At 44.6% G+C, this 18254-nt stretch overlaps 1 protein-coding gene across 1 annotated transcript; it reads right to left on the bottom strand.

Moving 5' to 3' along the window:
* Nucleotides 1–1631: 1631 nt before the first annotated feature.
* Nucleotides 1632–17008, bottom strand: CCN5 (cellular communication network factor 5). The gene is made up of 5 exons (XM_081917311.1): nucleotides 16852–17008; nucleotides 10761–10977; nucleotides 7911–8162; nucleotides 5790–5992; nucleotides 1632–2013 (listed from the first exon to the last, which is right to left on the bottom strand). The coding sequence occupies exons 1-5, from the start codon at nucleotides 16897–16899 to the stop codon at nucleotides 1990–1992; spliced, it is 744 nt and encodes a 247-aa protein (XP_081773437.1). The 5' UTR covers nucleotides 16900–17008; the 3' UTR covers nucleotides 1632–1989.
* Between the last annotated feature and the right edge of the window lie 1246 nt (nucleotides 17009–18254).

The following is an 18254-nucleotide window of genomic DNA, read 5'->3' as shown; positions in this document are numbered from 1 at the left end:
CGTGTCCTGTTTATTTTTGGTATCTGCTAGATATAGCAGGATAATTGTTGCCTTATTCTCTGGGACCAATCAAAAAATAATTGACTTTTTCATAGAAACAAATATGGCAACACCTTCTGTATTAGATCTCTTCCCTTGGGCCAAGAAATTCCTGATAGTTTAGAGAACAGGTTTTCAGACTTTATTTGCAAAACACAACGGTGCTTGCCATTCCTAATCCAAGGTCATCTGTTGGAAAAGTCAGGTGCTTGTCTGGGGGAGGGGGTGGCCCTGAAGGAGGGCATTAAGCAAAAGGGAAGAAGAGCAGACCTACGTGGGCACAATGTGGGCAGAATACAAAACTATACGGATGTGTGACCTTTTCACACATTACCCAACAAACCCTGAGGCCTCCATGGTATGCAGCAAGTCCCATCATCTCAAGTTGATGCACAGGGACCAACTTGTGGCCTCTCCTGCGAACAGATGACCCGAACCTCTAGGTATAGGAGGTATCCAAAGTAGTGTGGAGTAACACATCCCATCAGTGCAAGGATATCAACCATGCCCCATCTGTTGTAGGAGTTCTCCATTGCCTCCAAAGCAGATTTGGGAAAGGTGTAGAAAAAAGAGAGGCAAGAAAGTCCCATTGTGCAGGTAGAAATCGTTGTGCTGATGGGACACAGTCATTGCCCTCCATTTCTGCAGTAAATATTGCATGGGAGCACCTTTGAAGACTCTGTTAGTCCAGAACACATCAGCTAGGTTGCTAGAATATTGCTAGAACATTGGCTTTTGCCCAGCTGGGGATTTTCTTGGGTAGCTTCCTTGAGTATACAGTGGTACCTCGGGTTAAGTACTTAATTCGTTCCGGAGGTCCGTTCTTAACCTGAAACTGTTCTTAACCTGAAGCACCACTTTAGCTAATGGGGCCACCTGCTGCTGCCGCGCCGCCGGAGCACAATTTCTATTCTCATCCTGAAGCAAAGTTCTTAACCTAAAGCACTATTTGTGGGTTAGCGGAGTCTGTAAACTGAAATGTATGTAACCTGAAGCGTATGTAACCCGAGGTACCACTGTATTGCGAGTTCTTTGTATCCAATCCATCAGCTAGGAGCAATAAAGGCAAAAGGCTGTTCTGTAGAGATTCTGAGTGCAAAGTATGAATGGCGTCACAGACATGATAAATACCCTTCAGCAATGTCGAATAGACCTACCACCTTTGGGGAAACTGTTGATGGTTGGAGCAAAAGGAAGGAGTGCTTCAGACCATCAGTGCCACTTTCCCTGTTCATGTTTACGCAAGCAGAACAGCTGCACAGGGCATCAAAGAATGCCTTGAACTTTACTACAGATGCTCTGTTTCTCTTATACTGCTGCTCTTCCCTTCCTTGTATACCAAATAAGGTCTATTTTCTGCTCTATGTTGCCTGGGGCTTGCCACGAAACATTAGATTTCACTGCGAGTTCCTTGAACAACCCCTGGTCCATTCAGCCTCAGCCAGTTCATCATTGCATTTATTCTTTTATTTCTAACAACAACAGCCTGGTTTGAATAATGGTGGCTGCTTCACCCTTCCGTCCCCCAGCTCCCCCATAACTATTCTCCAGTGAAATGATAACACGGAGAAAGAATAACAAGACACGGTTCCTTAGATTACAGTAGCTGCAAAGCATCATTTTTCCAATGGATGGATTTATAATAGTAGCCACAAGCTGGCATTAAACACATCAGTATTGTACAGTATTAAAACATATGGTCTGGTTTCCCTCACTGAACGATAACATTGTCTAGCATAATTGCAGGGGAATCAAGGGAGAAGACAGATGTCGGCTGTGATGAGGTGCTGCACTTTAGCTTTCTTCCTCTCTCCCAGCTAAAGACGGTCATTTCTTCTCTGTTTCTAGGCAGTTATCTCATTATCAAAGAAATGAGAGCATCTTGGACTTGTGACGATCCAGCTGCTAGGATAAGGCCAGTATATCAACTTCTGAATGGAGCGGGCTGGTTTACAAGCGGCTTCCTCTTCCTCTCTGTGGAGGCAACACACTCAGTGGAATTTCCAACATACTCTGAAAAAGCACAGCTGAATGAGAGGGCCAAACTAGATGTCAAGAGAGGACAGGAGAAAACTCACCAATCTCCGGGTTTCTTTTTAATTGAGAAGCAGCCCTCAGAGGCTGTCGGTTTTAGTGGGGGAGACAGGGGTGCTTAATATTTTCTCCTCTCGTTGTTCACCTGATCACATTATCCCTCCCAGAATTGCTTTTCTGGGTCTCTGTATCTGTATCTATTCCCTTACAGAAGAAAGGTGGGCCCTTTTGACTAGACAGATGGTGGGATATGAACGGGTTGAGATGCTCATTGTGACTGCTATTCTTTTGTTCAAATTGGCAGACTCTCAGATAATGATGATGATGATGATGTCTTCTGCATAATGTCTAGTTTGGGTATGATTTTCTTTGGAGTTTATTTTCATGTATCTGGTGCTGATGTACTTAGGGTATGCTTGCAGCGTTCGTTCCCAATTTCCCCTTGTTTATCCCCCTATCTCAATATCCTATATGTTGGGGGGCAGGGTTTGCACCATTTCACTGCTTCCACTGATAGATGATTGATAGATGATAGATGATAGATGATAGATAGATAGATAGATAGATAGATAGATAGATAGATAGATAGATAGATAGATGATAGATAGATAGATTGATGATAGATAGATGATAGATAGATAGATAGATAGATAGATGATAGATAGATAGATGATATAGATAGATGATAGATAGATAGATAGATAGATAGATAATGATAATAATAATAATAATAATAATAATAATAATAATAATAATAATAAAAAAAAATTTTATTTATATCCAGCCCTCCCCAGCCGAAGCCGGGCTCAGGGCGGCTAACAACAATAAACCAGCACAAAAGTACAGCACAAACAACACTCTAAAATCATTCATTGTAAAATTAATTCAAATCAAGCCACTGGCAACCATTGGGCCAGAGCTCCGTGAAGATTGCCGAGGGAGGGAGTCAGGCTGTGCCCTGGCCAAAGGCCTGGTGGAACAGCTCTCTCTTGCAGGCCCTGCAGAAAGATGTCAAGTCCCACAGGGCCCTAGTCTCTTGTTCCAGAGTGTTCCAGAGTGATAGATGATGATAGATAGATTAGATAGATAGATAGATAGATAGATGATATAGATAGATGATAGATAGATGATAGATAGATAGATAGATAGATAGATAGATAGATAGATAGATAGATGATAGATAGATAGATGATAGATAGATGATAGATATAGATGATAGATAGATAATAGATATCAGTACTTACAGAAAGAAACCCTTTAATCATAATGTATAGGTGAAAATCTGTTGTCTGGACTGATCAATGACTTAAGTGGCGTTGCTGAGCACACTTTCCCCTGAAATGTGCTTAATGTAACATGTAGTTTGACCTTGACTTTAATCAAATATTTTTTTCTTCCCAAACCCCATCTGGGTTTGTTTTTCACAGCTGACACTATGAACACATTTTAGCCTGGGCTGATCCAAACTGAATCAACTTTACAAGAACAGAAAATGCCAAAACCAACTTACAAGAAGACAGGCACAAAACTGAAGTCTCAGATTGCTTGGGAAGGACCCAGGGGGCAGGAAGAGACTTAGGCAACTGTGGGAAGGTGGGGACCTTCCATCCCCACAGCTGCCTCATAAGGGCAAGAGCTACTGGGACAAGTTACTGTGCTCTCTAGGCCTCTCTAGGCCTCATAAGTCGACCTTGTTTCCTTGAATAAAGAGTTAATTTCACTGAAGCTGTGTGATTTATTGCCACCCTACCCCTAATCCCAGCTCCTGACACACGTCTGATGCTCCTACCAGTGTTTCTTCAAAACCACAAGCTGGCCAGCACCCTGACCTACACCAAACCCGTCCAAGTAAGTTGTAGCGACACTAGTGTTCAGAAGGCGCTCTTGCAGCTCTGTCCCACCACACCGATCACTACACATATCCTTGATGTGTGGAAAGCAGTGTGAGTGTTTTATTTCCCAGAAATTGCACTATCAACTGCCGCACCCAGATCTTGCAAAGTAACCTTCGTTGCAGCCCTTCAAACTTCACACTTCGGAAGCTATAAAGTACGAATTGTTGCTGGTGGAGCCAGAGCCCCTCCTCAATGAAGGAGGAAAGCAGCACAACCCCCCCTCCCCCAAAATCCAGGCCAGTTTAAATCCAGCCAGGTAGCTCATTTAGCTCCAGCTGTGTCAATAAATCACGCTGCTGCATTTTGGGTCACAGAGGGTCCGTTGCTATTTGGGGATTCAGCCACTTACAGAGCTTGGCAGTCGAACTGCAAGTATTGATTTTGCTGGAACAATTTATATCAGACTTAAAGAGAATGTCTTTCTTAAGATGCTCGGTCCTTTAGCACACAGCTAAGTGGTCCATGGAGAATTTAGGGAGAGTTTAGGTAGAGGTAGGTGATAACGCTAGTCATAGGAATTTGGGGGGCCCTGCGGCAGGTGGGGGAAGATTAAAATGCCTCCTGCCCTGCACTGGAAAACAATATTATAAGGAACTGTCCCCTCCATAATGTTTGGCTAAATTTACTCTATGCCAGATTCCCCCAGATTTCCAGATGTTTTGGACTACAAATCCCATCAGCCCTGTCTACGGCTGATGGGATTTGTAGTCCAAAATGCCCAGCGGACACCAGGCTGGGAAAAGCTGCTCTATGTCCTGATGTCAACGAAATGTGCATTTGCTCAACCCAGCCAGGAACATCCAAAGTTGTGGGCCTGAGGAAATGCACATGGTACATAGGTGGTAACAGAGGGGCAAGCAACCCCCTCAGACAAGTGGCGCCCCACCCCCTTCACTGGACACCTGTGGCTAACTTGAAGGAAAGGCACTTTTCATATGCAAATTATAACTGAATCATGATTTGGGCATTAAGAATTAAGGCTGCAATGCTATGCATGCTGACTTGAAACTTAACTCCATCAAAGCCAGTTGGACTTTCTGTAGAGGGAATCTGTTTAGGGCAGAAGTATTAATATGAGCATTCTTCCTGTTTTGGGAATCTAACATGTGAGAATAAGGTCACACACACGTGATGAATTTTCCCCCTCTGTGCCTTCCCTCCCCAGCAATCCCCCCCCCCTGGTTCTGCCATTGTAATAGGGAAAACTGAATGAGGCTGTTACAGAAGGAGAGGATGGGAAATCAACACAGGGCAGCCCAAGGCGCTTAGCCTGTGAGTGGATCCTAGAATCCTAGAATGGTAGAATTGAAAGGGACAATGAGAGTCATTTATCCCAAACCCCCTCCAATGCAGGGATCCTTTTGCCCAACTTGGGGTTTGAGCCCAGAACCCAGAAATCAAGAGTCTCGTGTTTTCCAGATTAAGCTACCCATCTGGGCTTGCTTCACAAATATGTATTTCCCACAACTATACCCAAAAGCTGGCTTGCTGGGCTGCTCATTCACATACAGACTTTTCTCCATTATGTCCCTCAGCAAGCCATGGTCTTCCAGCCAGGCTTTACACTCACAAATGTCCTTCACCCCATCGAAGGACCTCCTCCTTTGTGTTTGCCCTCACTTGCTTGTTGACCAGCCCCTTCTTCCTGCCCTTTAGTTCTGTATCCTCATTTGCTCTGTCTCCAAAGCAAGAAATTCTCTGTGACAGTAACCACATTAGCCACCTGACATATGTCTGCCTTGTGGTGGTGATTACCTCCTTTAAAAAAGCAACTTCAACCCTGGTGGAGATTTCTCATTTTTCCACAGACCCATCACTTACCATGCTGGCTATTCCCGTCAGACCCTGGCAGGATCTGAGGAGGCATAAGCGTCTTTGGGTCTCAAGCCTGCAGTACTGATTCTGGTTAGATACTCGCGTGGTGATCCCTACGCCACAGGTGGCAGAACAGGCGGACCATTCAGTGCTCCACTGTTCACATGCATAGGGGATCAATATCGACGCTGTCCCAGGGAGCCTTTGTGCTGAGCAGGGAATGAAAGAAAGAAGCTTCATTAAAATGGATGCTCATAAATTTCATGGTAACAACCTCTAGAGGAATAGCCTTCTTAGTTTTGTAGCAAAAAATGGGAAGGATTTTTTGGATTTGAAAAATTCACAGATTTGGCTGAGGCAGCCAGCCAAATGGGCAGGGTATAAATAATAAAATTATTATTATTATTATTATTATTATTGATGTGGCCTAAGCTTTTGTGAATTAGGACCTTCTCCAGACTGGGGGTGGGTTGTTGTTGTTGTTTTTAGGTGTATTCTGTAACATGTCATGGATGCAATAACAACATATTTGTGGTACACTAATGACAGTGTACTGGAAGAAGCAAAGATCACCAGTGTCAAAGCAATGATTCTTCAACATCAAGTTTGTTGGATTGGTCATGTTGTGTGGATGCCTGATTATCGTCTTCCAAAGCAACTACTCTGTTCCAAACTTAAAAATGGAAAGCATAATGCCAGTGGTCAACAAAAGAGGTTTAAAGACTCTCTCAAGGCAAATCTAAATAAATGTAGTATAAACACCAACAATTGGGAAACACTGGCCTGTGAGCACTCCAATTGGAGAACAGCCTTTACCAAAGGTGCCATGGGCTTTGAAGACACTCGAACTCAGGATGGAAGGGAGAAATGTGCTAAGAGGAAGGCACGCTTGGCAAACCCTCACCATGATCAACTCCTGCCCAGAAATCTATGTCCCCACTGTGGAACGACGTGAGGATGCAGAATTAGCCTCCACAGTCACTTACGAACCCACTGTTAAAACCGTGTTTATGGAAGACAATCTTACTCGGCTACGAGTGATCGCCAAAGAAGAAAGATTTGTGGTGGATTTATATTGGACTGTCCACATAGCATTCTGATTTATTAGTAGTTCTACAGTGTTCTCCCAATGTTTTTTCTTTTTGGTTTTGGAGTTTTAATGCTCAACTGTGCTGTGCCAATAGCTCAACATATTGAGAGCAGCAACACAGCAATGTTTACATTTGGGAAAGAAACAAGCATAAGGAGGAATTGTCAATAGAAATCACCCACCCCCAGGAAAAAAAACAAGAAGTTATTTCAGGCTTCCTTTTTACAGAAGAGGAGGAGGAGAGAGTTATAGGAAAGTGAATCTGAAGAAGAGGGCATGGCTTGCCCCTAATGAGTCCTGCCAGTGCAAAGGCTTCTGCTTGCTCAATGGAGCTTTCCCACCTTTCCTCTCTTGTGCCCCCAGAAATTGGCTTGGGATTTCAGTGCCAGGAGAAGCCTCAGAACAGTGTGTGGGGTGAGGACAGGGGGGATTATTCCATCTGGTAAACCGCAATGCTTGCACTGACAAAATGTTCACCAAGTGCAAGGTTGAATTCCACCCAGGGATTCCTGAAATAGCTCCTTGGTTCCATTCATAGCAAGCTCTTCCAAAGGAGGAATCTGCACATGATTTGTCCAGTGAACTTTCAGTTCCAGCAAGTGCCAGTGTGCACCGAATCATCTAACTCCAGTTGAAGATCTAAGCTGCACAAGCTCTGAAGCAAATGTTTAAGGCCTAGACCAGCAGCACCTGAACAGCAGACTGTGCAGGTACATACAAGTCACCTGCTACAGTCTCCCCCACGATGGGGAGATGCATTGTGCTTGTTTAAATTACAGAAATTACTTCTAAATCTGCAATATAAATCAGCACATGCATATTCCAGGAAACTCCAGAGCCTCCTTTTAGGCAATGCCTTTCCTCTTTTTTTGGCAATGTCTAAGTAGCCACCTTTGCAAGCCGCCTCATTCACCTGCATGCAACAGCTTTTCAGCTCCGGCTACCAGACTAGTGCTTAAATGCAAGGCTGGTTTGGGCCGTAACTTCGACAACCAAGTGAGGACCAAAAAGGTGGGCCAGGACCTGTGGAGTTTTACCTGCCATGGTATCCGTCAAGATCTGCCTGTCTTGTCTTTCACAAATCCATTCCTGGCAGCACTTTCCTGGGATCTCCACACGCCTTGGATGGGGGCAATCTGGAGTGGGGAGGCGAACATCCTCACTGCAAAGGGGGACACATGTGAAACCTCCTCCTGAGCAGCGGCACTGGAGCTTACAGCTTGGCTGGAACACGTCCCCATCCTGATAGATCTTCCCATTCACTTCGCAGCTGTCATCGTTGTCTTCATCTGTAGTCCACATTCAGAGCAGCCAAAAACAAGGGGAGAAATCAAATGTAGGCATTCAGTCTGTAACAGAGCTACCACGTAATATGATCAGCAATGGAATATGGTACCTCCACATTCTGAAACTGAAATTGGTTCTGCATTGTTGTTTTTAGGAAAGGGAATTTCTCCACTCAATTCCCTACATAGGTATCAGGAATTAGGGTCAGAAACCCAGTACATTTGAGCCTAAAAGCCAAAAACTAAAAAGGTTATTTAAAACTCAACATTTTGGGCCAAAAGACTAGTTATAAGACTGATGAGTCCATGTATCTTCTTCCACTGCAAGAACAGGTGAGAGGTACATTGTTCCTAATGATTATGAGAAATATTTTTGTGTCAGAGATTCTCCTACAGATGCAACTCCACAAACCAGAAGGTTGGCTATACAATATAAGGTGGAGTGAAAAACAGTTACACAGTCAGGCCTTGTGTTGGCCTTCCATCTGGATTTTCTGCTGTGGCACAGTCTTCCTTAGAGAAGCTCAGAAAACAAGAAATCCATTGGCAACATTCCAAAGTGGGAATGGGAAGTGAAATCTGAACAGTTTTAGACCAGGTTATTTGAAGAATCCTCTGCACTCGTATGAACATGGCCAGCCCAAAACAATTTACATAGAAATCTGTATTATACGGTGTCAGACCATTCGTCTATCAAAGATGTCCAGACTGTCGCAATTTTCAGGTGGGATTCAGCCATACAGCTGCAAATCCATGTTGCACAATTAAAGCTGATTTGGAGCTGTTGCACAACAAATCTGCTTCCTCAAAAGATCTGATTGTTTGCAATAGCGAAAGTGGCAGGGAAAGTCAGTGGAAAGTCTGGAAAACAGTAGCTTTGATGCAACATCATCTAATCTCGTGGCAAACAAATCAGGATAGATGCCCAATAATCAGGTCATTTGGAAAGGTGGAAGCTCAGGATTATCTACACCAGTGGTTCCCAAATTTTCCCTGCCCAGGAACATTTGAAAATTGCAAATCATATTGGTGGACAATAAAACAATATGAATATTTATTGCTGATATGGAACAAACCACCCAAATTAAGCTCAAAAGAAGGTCCACAGACCACATTTTTTGGAACCCCTGATTTCTACTAACTGGCAGTGACAAGCACAGCCTTGTTTTCTGCTAGGATGAAGGTCTATAGTTCAGTGACAGAACATTGCTTTCCATGCAGAGAGTTCCAGATGCAATCCCTGGCATCTCTAGTTAAAAGCAAGGAATGATGTGAAAGACTTCTGCCTGATATTTTGGGAGTGCCACCTGCTAGGGCTGAAAATACAAGGCTAACTAGATAGTTTCTGACCTGGCAGTTTCTGATATCCCTGTTTTGTTTAATTGCCTAATGGACTAATACCCAAGCCAAGCCTGACTCCATCCTCAGAGTGTGGGATCCCTAACTTTCCAAGAGTTGGTCACCATTCTCCTGCTCTTTCTAGAAAGCTTTTAAAAAACAGGAAAGTCACTTTGTTCCAAGTTAGGTCTTGTTATTTTGTAAAAGGCCGATATTTGTTTAACTCACATCCCTGTCAGCTGACCTGAACTCTCCAAGTAGGACAGGAAATCGGGGCATATTTGCTGAGTTTTGTTTGCATTCCTGCCTGCTGCCATGGGAGCTCCAGGGGAAGAATAGAGATGACACGGTCATGACATATAGCCAAGCCTGCACTGTGTACCAACTTACAGGACTGTCATCACAGCCTCTGATTTATGGCCCTGTGAGAGCATCATACCCCTTTCTAGCAAAGTGCCCACCAAAAGGTGTGAATGTTTGGAATCGCCACCGTGGACCAATGCGCCATTCGACACTCAGGATTTTCAGGCATGCCAACAGAGGCGAGGGCAAAGGGAGAAGATTGGTTCACTGAGTGGCTGATGTCACAATGGCCCTTAACTCTTTGGTGAGTGAAATATTCTTCTTTATTAGTAATTCTCAGGATATGGAGCATTTCCTAGTTATGTATGGCACTTTCTGTCTTGCTACGGCTGTTCATAATTATTAGGCATGAGTATAATAACAGCAGGGTATCTGGAATTTAGATCAGGGCCATGGCACAGAGGAGCAAAGTTTTAACCCTTTCCACACAAATTTTCCTGATTAACGCCCCCGTCCCTAAAAAAGCTATACAACAACTGCATGTCTTGCCATAAAGGACCAATAGAAACTTCTTGAGAGAGGGGTGTTAACTGAAAAGAATAATGTGAGATTGAAAAATCCACACACACCCCAGCCCTGCAGTCCCAGTTCAAATTCCTCTCCCTGCTACCCTGTAATTCCCACAGTTACTATTAACACTTTTAAAACACAAGATAGTCATGAATGATGGCTAGCCATGTGTACTTTGGCCCTGACTCACAGATCTAATAAAGATTTTGGAGTGCAACATGCTTTTGGACTCTTGTGTTTCAAGGGCACCCTGCAGGTTTCCTAATCTTTCCAGGCGTTCTTTCCGTATGCATTAGACATTTCTGGCTTTGCCCAGTTTGAGGGAGCCAGTTCCATCCCGCTAAATGACAGAGGGGCTCCTGTAAAGAGAGGCAAGAAGGAATAGCTCACAATTGCAGGTTCCTCCTCTCCCCATCAGGGCAGCGCTGTAATCGCAGACAAGTCCTTGGCTCCGATCGCAGACGTGTAGATAGCTGCAGGGCTCTCCCAGTCTGCGGGCGCATATGTTGCAGCAGCCGCAGCCGTCCAGAACTAAGGAGGAGCCTGGTGGACAACGTGGAGGGATCCATGGGCAGTAGCATGGAGTCTGGCAAAGCTGTGCATACACCTGCAGAGAGAGAGAGCGTGTGCGCAAGAATATAGGGACATGGTGAAATGAGCAGCTGAATAATAATAAGTTTTTAAAAAGGATATACAGTCATACCTCGGGTTACAGACACTCCGGGTTGCGCGATTTCAGGTTGTGCACTGTGCCGAACCCGAAAGTATTGGAACTGGTTACTTCCGGGTTTCAGCACTTGCGCATGCGCAGAAACACTAAATTGCACTTTGCGCATGCGCAGAAGCACAGAAGCGCAACCCGCATGTGCACACATGTGGCGCTGCAGGTTTCAAATGCTGCAGGTTACGAACATGCTTCCCGCACGGATCATGTTTGCAACCCGAGCGTCCACTGTAGTGACACTGAATGCCTTTCTTTTTTCGGTACACAAACCATGGCTACTAGCAGCATTCCCCTGAATACCAGTTACTGGGAATCGCGGGTGGAGAGAGGGCTGTTGTGCTCAAGTCTTGCATGTCATAGAATCATAGAATTGAAGAGTTAGAAGGGACCCCATGGGTCATCTAGTCCAACCCCCTGCAATGCGGGAATCTCAGCTAAAGCATCCTTGACAGATGGCCGTCCAACCTCTGCTTAAATATGTGGGATGCAATTCACTGGGAGCAGTCAAATACAACATTCCTTGTTTTGCTAGAGTGGACATGCAAGGGAATGTTTGGTTCAGCCAGTTGAAACTTCCTGTTCCTCCTGGCCTGGAACATCCTTCCTTGCATGTGACTAGTGGGTGGGCGTGACCTTTCCAGACCTGGTAAAAGGACAAGGCATGCTGCCTCTCTCCCTCTTTTCCATCTTCCTTTCGTCCTGTGAACTCCTGGACTGCTAAGCCTGCAGTCACTAGGTAAATCTCCCTTATGGGGTAAACCTATTTGTATATGTTTCAAACTTTAAGCCTAAAGTCTACCTTTAGGGATCTCACTGTGCTCTGCCTGATCGTGAGTAAACTTTCTTTCTGTTACTTATGAATAAGACTGTGGTGTCTTTATTCTTTTAGGAGGGATTCAAGGGGTCTTACCAGGAAAATATTAGAACATATTTCAATCTGGACAAGCCAGGTAAATTGTGTATTGTCTTAAGAAACTCACACGAGTTTGCAACAAGTTTTCTGCTATGTAAAGGGGAATGCACTCTGCTAAGTGAAGGAACTTGCTAGCGCAAGTTAGGAAGGATATCCTCTCCTTCCACCCTGAACATTCCCACAAAAAAACCTGCAAGGAAGGAGAGTCCACAGCCTCCTGTGGGAGTCCGTTCTATTGTCGAATAAGCTGTTACTGTCAGGAAGTTTTTCCTGATGTTTAGTTGGAATCTCCTTTGTGGACTTCCCATAGGCATCTCACCACAGTGAGAGCAACATGCTGGCTAAATGACCCTTTGGCCTACTCCAGCAGGTCTCTTCTGATGTCCCTACACGTTTGGGGCACAGTTCACCAAGACACTCTGCTTTATAATCCCTATCCACCTAAAATGGATGGGATCAGCTGAGGAGCACAATAGGCCTACCTCCAAGCAGAGGCCTAACTACTGATTTGGCACGAAGTGTTATTTGTGTGACTGACTCCTCCAAGTAGTTGAACCCTCCAAAGATCAATCAAAGCTAAGGATACGTAGCAGTTAATAGGATAGGGACTTTCACAAACAATAATACCAGGAGACTCATGTGACTGAAGCTCACTTCTGTATTGATGGTCAACTTTGATTTATGGTCAACTTTGATTTTGATATTGGCTTTATTGTGTTTTCATTACTGACCACTGACTGAATAAGTCAGCACCTTAACATAGGATGAATATCCTTAGATGTATGCCCTGCGCTCCCCAGTCAGGACCAGGCTCAGGGTGGCTAACATCAAAGTAATAGTATCAGCTAGTTTAGTATCAATCAAACAAGTATCCAATTGAGTGTCCTCTGGCATAACTCATAACAAAGGCTGGAAAATTCTGTGCCTTTGTAAAGTTGTTACATCAATAATGAGAGAAGCAAGATAAATAAATAGTTTTCTACATCTTCCTAGCTTCTAAAATACATTGAAAGGGTGTGTTCCAAATTGACAGACCGCACCACAACATTTTGGTGATATGTTTTTGGACTAGTCTCTAAACCAGTGGTGCCTTCCAGTTGTTGTTTTTTTTTTACTACAAATCCCATCAGCCCCAGCCATCATTGACAATGGGCAGAGATTATGGGAGTTGTAGTCCAAAACACGTAGAGGGAAGCATGTTGACTACCCCTGATCTAAACTAACACAGAGTTTAGTACAGTGGTACCTCTGGTTATGAACTTAATTCGTTCCAGAGGTCTGTTCTTAACCTGAAACTGTTCTTAACCTGAGGTATCACTTTAGCTAATGGGGCCTCCCGCTGCTGCCGCACCGCCGCCATGCGATTTCTGTTCTCATCCTGAGGCAAAGTTCTTAACCCGAGGTACTACTCCTGGGTTAGCAGATTCTGTAACCTAAAGTGTTTGTAACCCGAGGTACCACTGTATCTGTATTTCATTCAGTTTCATTAGGCGAAGGCTTGCAGCCTTTGATAAGGATTCTCCTAGTCCATGTCAAGGAGGAAGGTGAACATCTGGAGCCTGGGCTGTACATAAGGAGACAGGGCACCATTAATATGCCTGAACACAACACAGGGTCTTTTTATGGTTACTACTCTAATTACATTGGGGACGCAGGTGGCGCTGTGGGTTAAAGCCTCAGCGCCTAGGACTTGCCGATCAAAAGGTCGGCGGTTCGAATCCCTGCGGCGGGGTGCGCTCCCGTTGCTCGGTCCCAGCGCCTGCCAACCTAGCAGTTCGAAAGCACCTCCGGGTGCAAGTAGATAAATAGGGACCGCTTACCAGTGGGAAGGTAAACGGCGTTTCCGTGTGCAGCTCTGGCTCGCCAGAGCAGCGATGTCACGCTGGCCACGTGACCCGGAAGTGTCTCCGGACAGCGCTGGCCCCTGGCCTCTTAAGTGAGATGGGCGCACAACCCCAGAGTCTGTCAAGACTGGCCCGTACGGGCAGGGGTACCTTTACCTTTACTTTACCTTACTCTAATTACATATAGGCCACGTTTGGACTTCATGGTAGTCCACATATCATTATGTGTCAGGCTTCAGAGACACTGCTTCCTCCCCCCTTGGCCATAGATAAACAGTACAAAGTGAAAGCAGTCTCTTACCAGTAACAGAAATGTTTAATGAATGCAGCAAAAGAACAAGCGACCCTTCTCAGAGTGCAGGTGCTCCCAGTTAAGGTTCCACCGACTTCCCTGTAGTCACTTCCATCCTTTTGTCTCCTAGCCACCTGATCTCTCAACCTTCAGCCTTTTGCGAAGCCACCTTATCTAATCTCCTAGCCTTGGCACTGAGAGGCTGCACATCTGCACCGTTTTTCTTCTTGCTGTTCACCTCCCAGTTCTGCCCAACTGTTGTCACACAAACTGTGCCCCTCAGCAAACCATTGTTCCAAATCAAGACTACTCCACTGCTCCTGTGGAGTTTCAGGATCCTGACCATTCCTCATCAGAGTTGTACTCCTCAGGCTGATCTGTATTGCTTCAAACCATGATGATTGGCCACAGTTTGTTCTTGGCTTACCAATCTTGGTTCCTTAGTACAAAACAAACCACGATCCTTGTTTTAGATGTAACACTAAATGATTTGTCAGGATTGAAAAAGCACTGTTGTTAAATCAAGTAGGGTGTTTTCAGACTAACAGTGTTCTATAATATCACATTTTCTACAAAAAAATAACATCTCTGTGCAGAGCACAGATCTCAAGTGCAGATGATTTCTTGTGATTTACAATTGCACACACACTAAGCCATATTTTCCCAGCTCATACACAGATGCAAGCATTTTTATTTATTCGTAGCAACTTCACCCCACTCTTCAGACAAAAAGACTCCGGAGTGTCTTATGTACAATCATTTAATGGATTACCAAGTAAAAGACATGGCACAGAAGGGGAAAGGAATGGGGAGGGAAGATGAAAAAAGCCAACTCAGGTTAGATTCAGGAACACCTGGGCTCATTCAACAAAGAGGTTCACTGGTTAACATTGGGCCGATCACTTAGTCTACTACACTCAGCTTAGTCTACCTCACAGGAGGCAAACAACTTCCCTGAGCTCAGCAAAGGAAGGAAGGGATAAAAACGTAATGAATGAGCAAATAAACTAATTGAGACGAGAGTAAGGCCTTGAGGTAAGAAGAGAGGCAGTGGACACGTTAAAGCAGGGGTCAGCAACCTTTTTCAGCCGTGGGCTGGTCCACTGTCCCTCAGACCTTGTGGGAGGCCGGACTATATTTTTTGGGGGGGGGGATGAAGGAATTCCTATGCCCCACAAATAACCTAGAGATGCATTTTAAAGGACACATTCTATTCATGTAAAAACATGGTGATTCCTGGACCATCCGCGGGCCGGATTGAGAAGGCGATTGGGCCGCATCCGGACCACGGGCCTTAGGTTGCTTACCCCTGCGTTAAAGCAAACAGGAAAGTGGTGAATCAAGACTAAAAAAAAGCAATGTATTTAGTATGGATAGAGCCTGCCACACTCCTTCCTTTCCAATGAAGTGAGAAAGGGACTAGTGTCTATGGTAACTCACACTTGCTCTACTCAGTAGACAGGGGTCAAAGATTATAAGAGAACCTGCCTTCTTAAGAATCTGCTCAAGGTGAGCTTCTTTGTCAGTGTTTCTTCTTTATGGTGATATATTTGCATTCGAAAGAAAATAATGTCATTGTGATGCTAATATGTTCAGCATCTCTAGCAGTGTAACTCATCAAATGATGCCCTTTCATCTCCTTCACAGAATTTGGAAACAAAACCTACCTAGAGTCACTCACAGGAGTGCTATTTGAATAATCTAAAAATTGATCAATTGTGTTACCCCTGACATTGAGTCATACCGAGAGTGTGCAGTAAGGAAAAGCAAACTACACCTTTATATTTCCTAGGATAATATGACCAAACGAGAATTGATGTCATTGGGATATAATGCACAGCTTCTTATAGCTGTTGAGGTATAGTATTTGTTTTAATAGGCTTGCTTGTCTCCACAACAGGCTATTCTTGGATGTAAATATGCTGAATATCTGCTATGATCTGATTAATTCTACCTCTCCTATGCTTTATATTCTGGGTTGCTGTGTCCTTAAGTAACACCTGATTGTATTTTCACACAGGTATCCAGTCCATGTGTTACATATTTTTAAAGACAGGCAACTGCAACAATCTCAACACTTACAGTGTGTTTCCAAAATCTGAAACTGAAGCAGTATTCTAAAACCACTGGAAAACCCTCAAGTGATTAAATTGTTCTCGTGTGTGTGTGTGTGTGTATACATGTTAAATGAACAATGTTGTTCATCTTGTGCAATCCTGCAGGAGGCATCAGCTGTACATGTGCTTCTCTGTATTTCCCGGAGCAAAAGCTGGACAACAATTGAGCAATATTGAAAAATAATGCCAGCTGCTTGGCTTTGTGCCTCTTGAGGTTGTAAAACAGAGAACTGAGTGTGCAGAAGAAAACTATTTAATTGATTACTATGCAGGCTCCTCAGCTAGCATAAGCACATGACTTTGGTACCGGCACAAAATTAATGAAGTAGATCCAAATACAGTGATTTAAAATATGGGAACCGTGGTGCTAAAGGATAAAAGTTGGCCTTTCAACATTTATTCACAACAGCACATTTGCACAGATGTGACACTTAAGCATGCACATTAAAAAGACACATTAGTGTTTGAAGACATCCTTTAATTATTCCAGTTGCCAAACTGAAGTTGCTTGATTATAAATTGTTTTGTAAGTGGGGGAATGGGGGGGGGGGAGATCCTTGCTATCTAAACAAACATTCCCAGCTTCCTTACCTTGGAAAGGAGACAAAGGAAGGCGATCAAGAGAAGCTGGAGTTTCATTCTGACACTTCAGCACATCCCTCCCCAGGCAGTTTGGAGACAGCAGCGTGTCTGAAGTTTTTAAAGTCTGCGAGTAAAGCCCTGCAAGTGTTTATACTCTTCCCTGCTCTGATGTCACTCCTAGGCTCCAGTATAAACACAAGTAGGTTTGGACAAGCGTCAAGTTGTTTCTTTTTCTTTTTCTCCCCCCACATTCCAGTTAACATTTCCATTCACCTCAAGGTGAGAACATGCAACCCATTCACAAAGCACAGAAGGGAAGTCTCGCTGGGCTGATTGCAGAGAAGCAGAACAGAGGGGGAAGCAGCAAAGGTATCAACAGTAAGTGGATCTTTTAATGGGAGAGCTTCTCTCGGTGTGTATTTGTGCGCTCTCAACAAGACGCCTGCTCCACAGAGATCTTTGAGGAGCAGAGGTTCTGTGTATTGTGGAAGCCTGCACACTTTGAACACCTTTGCACCCAAGTGAAAGCTTGCAAGGAAGGTTGAATAATAGCATGGGTAGGCAAACAAAGGCCCGGGTTCCGGATCTGGCCCAATCACTTTCTAAATCTGGCCTGCGGATGATCCGGGAATCAGTTTTTTTTTACATGAGTAGAAGGTGTCCTTTTATTTAAAATGCACCACTGGGTTATTTGTGGGGCATAGGAATACGTTCATCCACCCCCCCCAAAAAAATAGTCCAGCCCCCCACAAGGTCTGAGGGACAGTGGAACAGCCCCCAGCTGAAAAAGTTTTCTGACCCCTGGATAATAGCAACTGACCACTGCCAATGACCAGGGAAGGGAACATTAGAGGCGCCAGGGACAACTAAGGCAGTGCCGATGCAGGTAATGCTGCTGAATGGCCAGCAGCGCCCAGGTCAGATATATCATGCCAGATTGGGAGCTCAAGGGTATGCAGCCGTACCTGCACCCACTGGTGCACAGAGCCCCATTCCAGTGGTGTAGCATGGGGGCAAGGGAGCAATGGCTCCAGGTGCAACAGGCACTCCCATGATGGGGTCCCTCATCAAGGCAAGATCTGTGGGGAGATAAGTGCCTCTTTCTGCTCCCAGCTGGCGAAAGGACACCCACATGCCCTCTTCCCCTGGGCCGGCTGAGAGGGAGGGGAGGCAGCTGCCACCACTGCCCACCAAGGAGGAAGGATGGAAGAGAAAGGCAGTAAAGCACTGCCAGAGCCACGTGCATTGACCTGATTGCCTTTGTGTTTCCCTGCTTTGTCTCTGCTCCCAGGTTGGGGCTTGAAATATACTCAGAGTCCTGCAGTGATTTCATGCTCTTTATTGCAGCTTGTAAAACACTGACTGAATTCCACCTCCCTAAAAAACCTCAGGCTTTTATATACATTATTTAC

The sequence above is a fragment of the Podarcis melisellensis genome (assembly GCF_964234715.1).
Source record: "Podarcis melisellensis genome assembly, chromosome: 6".
Taxonomy (NCBI): Eukaryota; Metazoa; Chordata; class Lepidosauria; order Squamata; family Lacertidae; genus Podarcis; species Podarcis melisellensis.
This window is presented reverse-complemented; position numbering and strand designations above follow the sequence as displayed.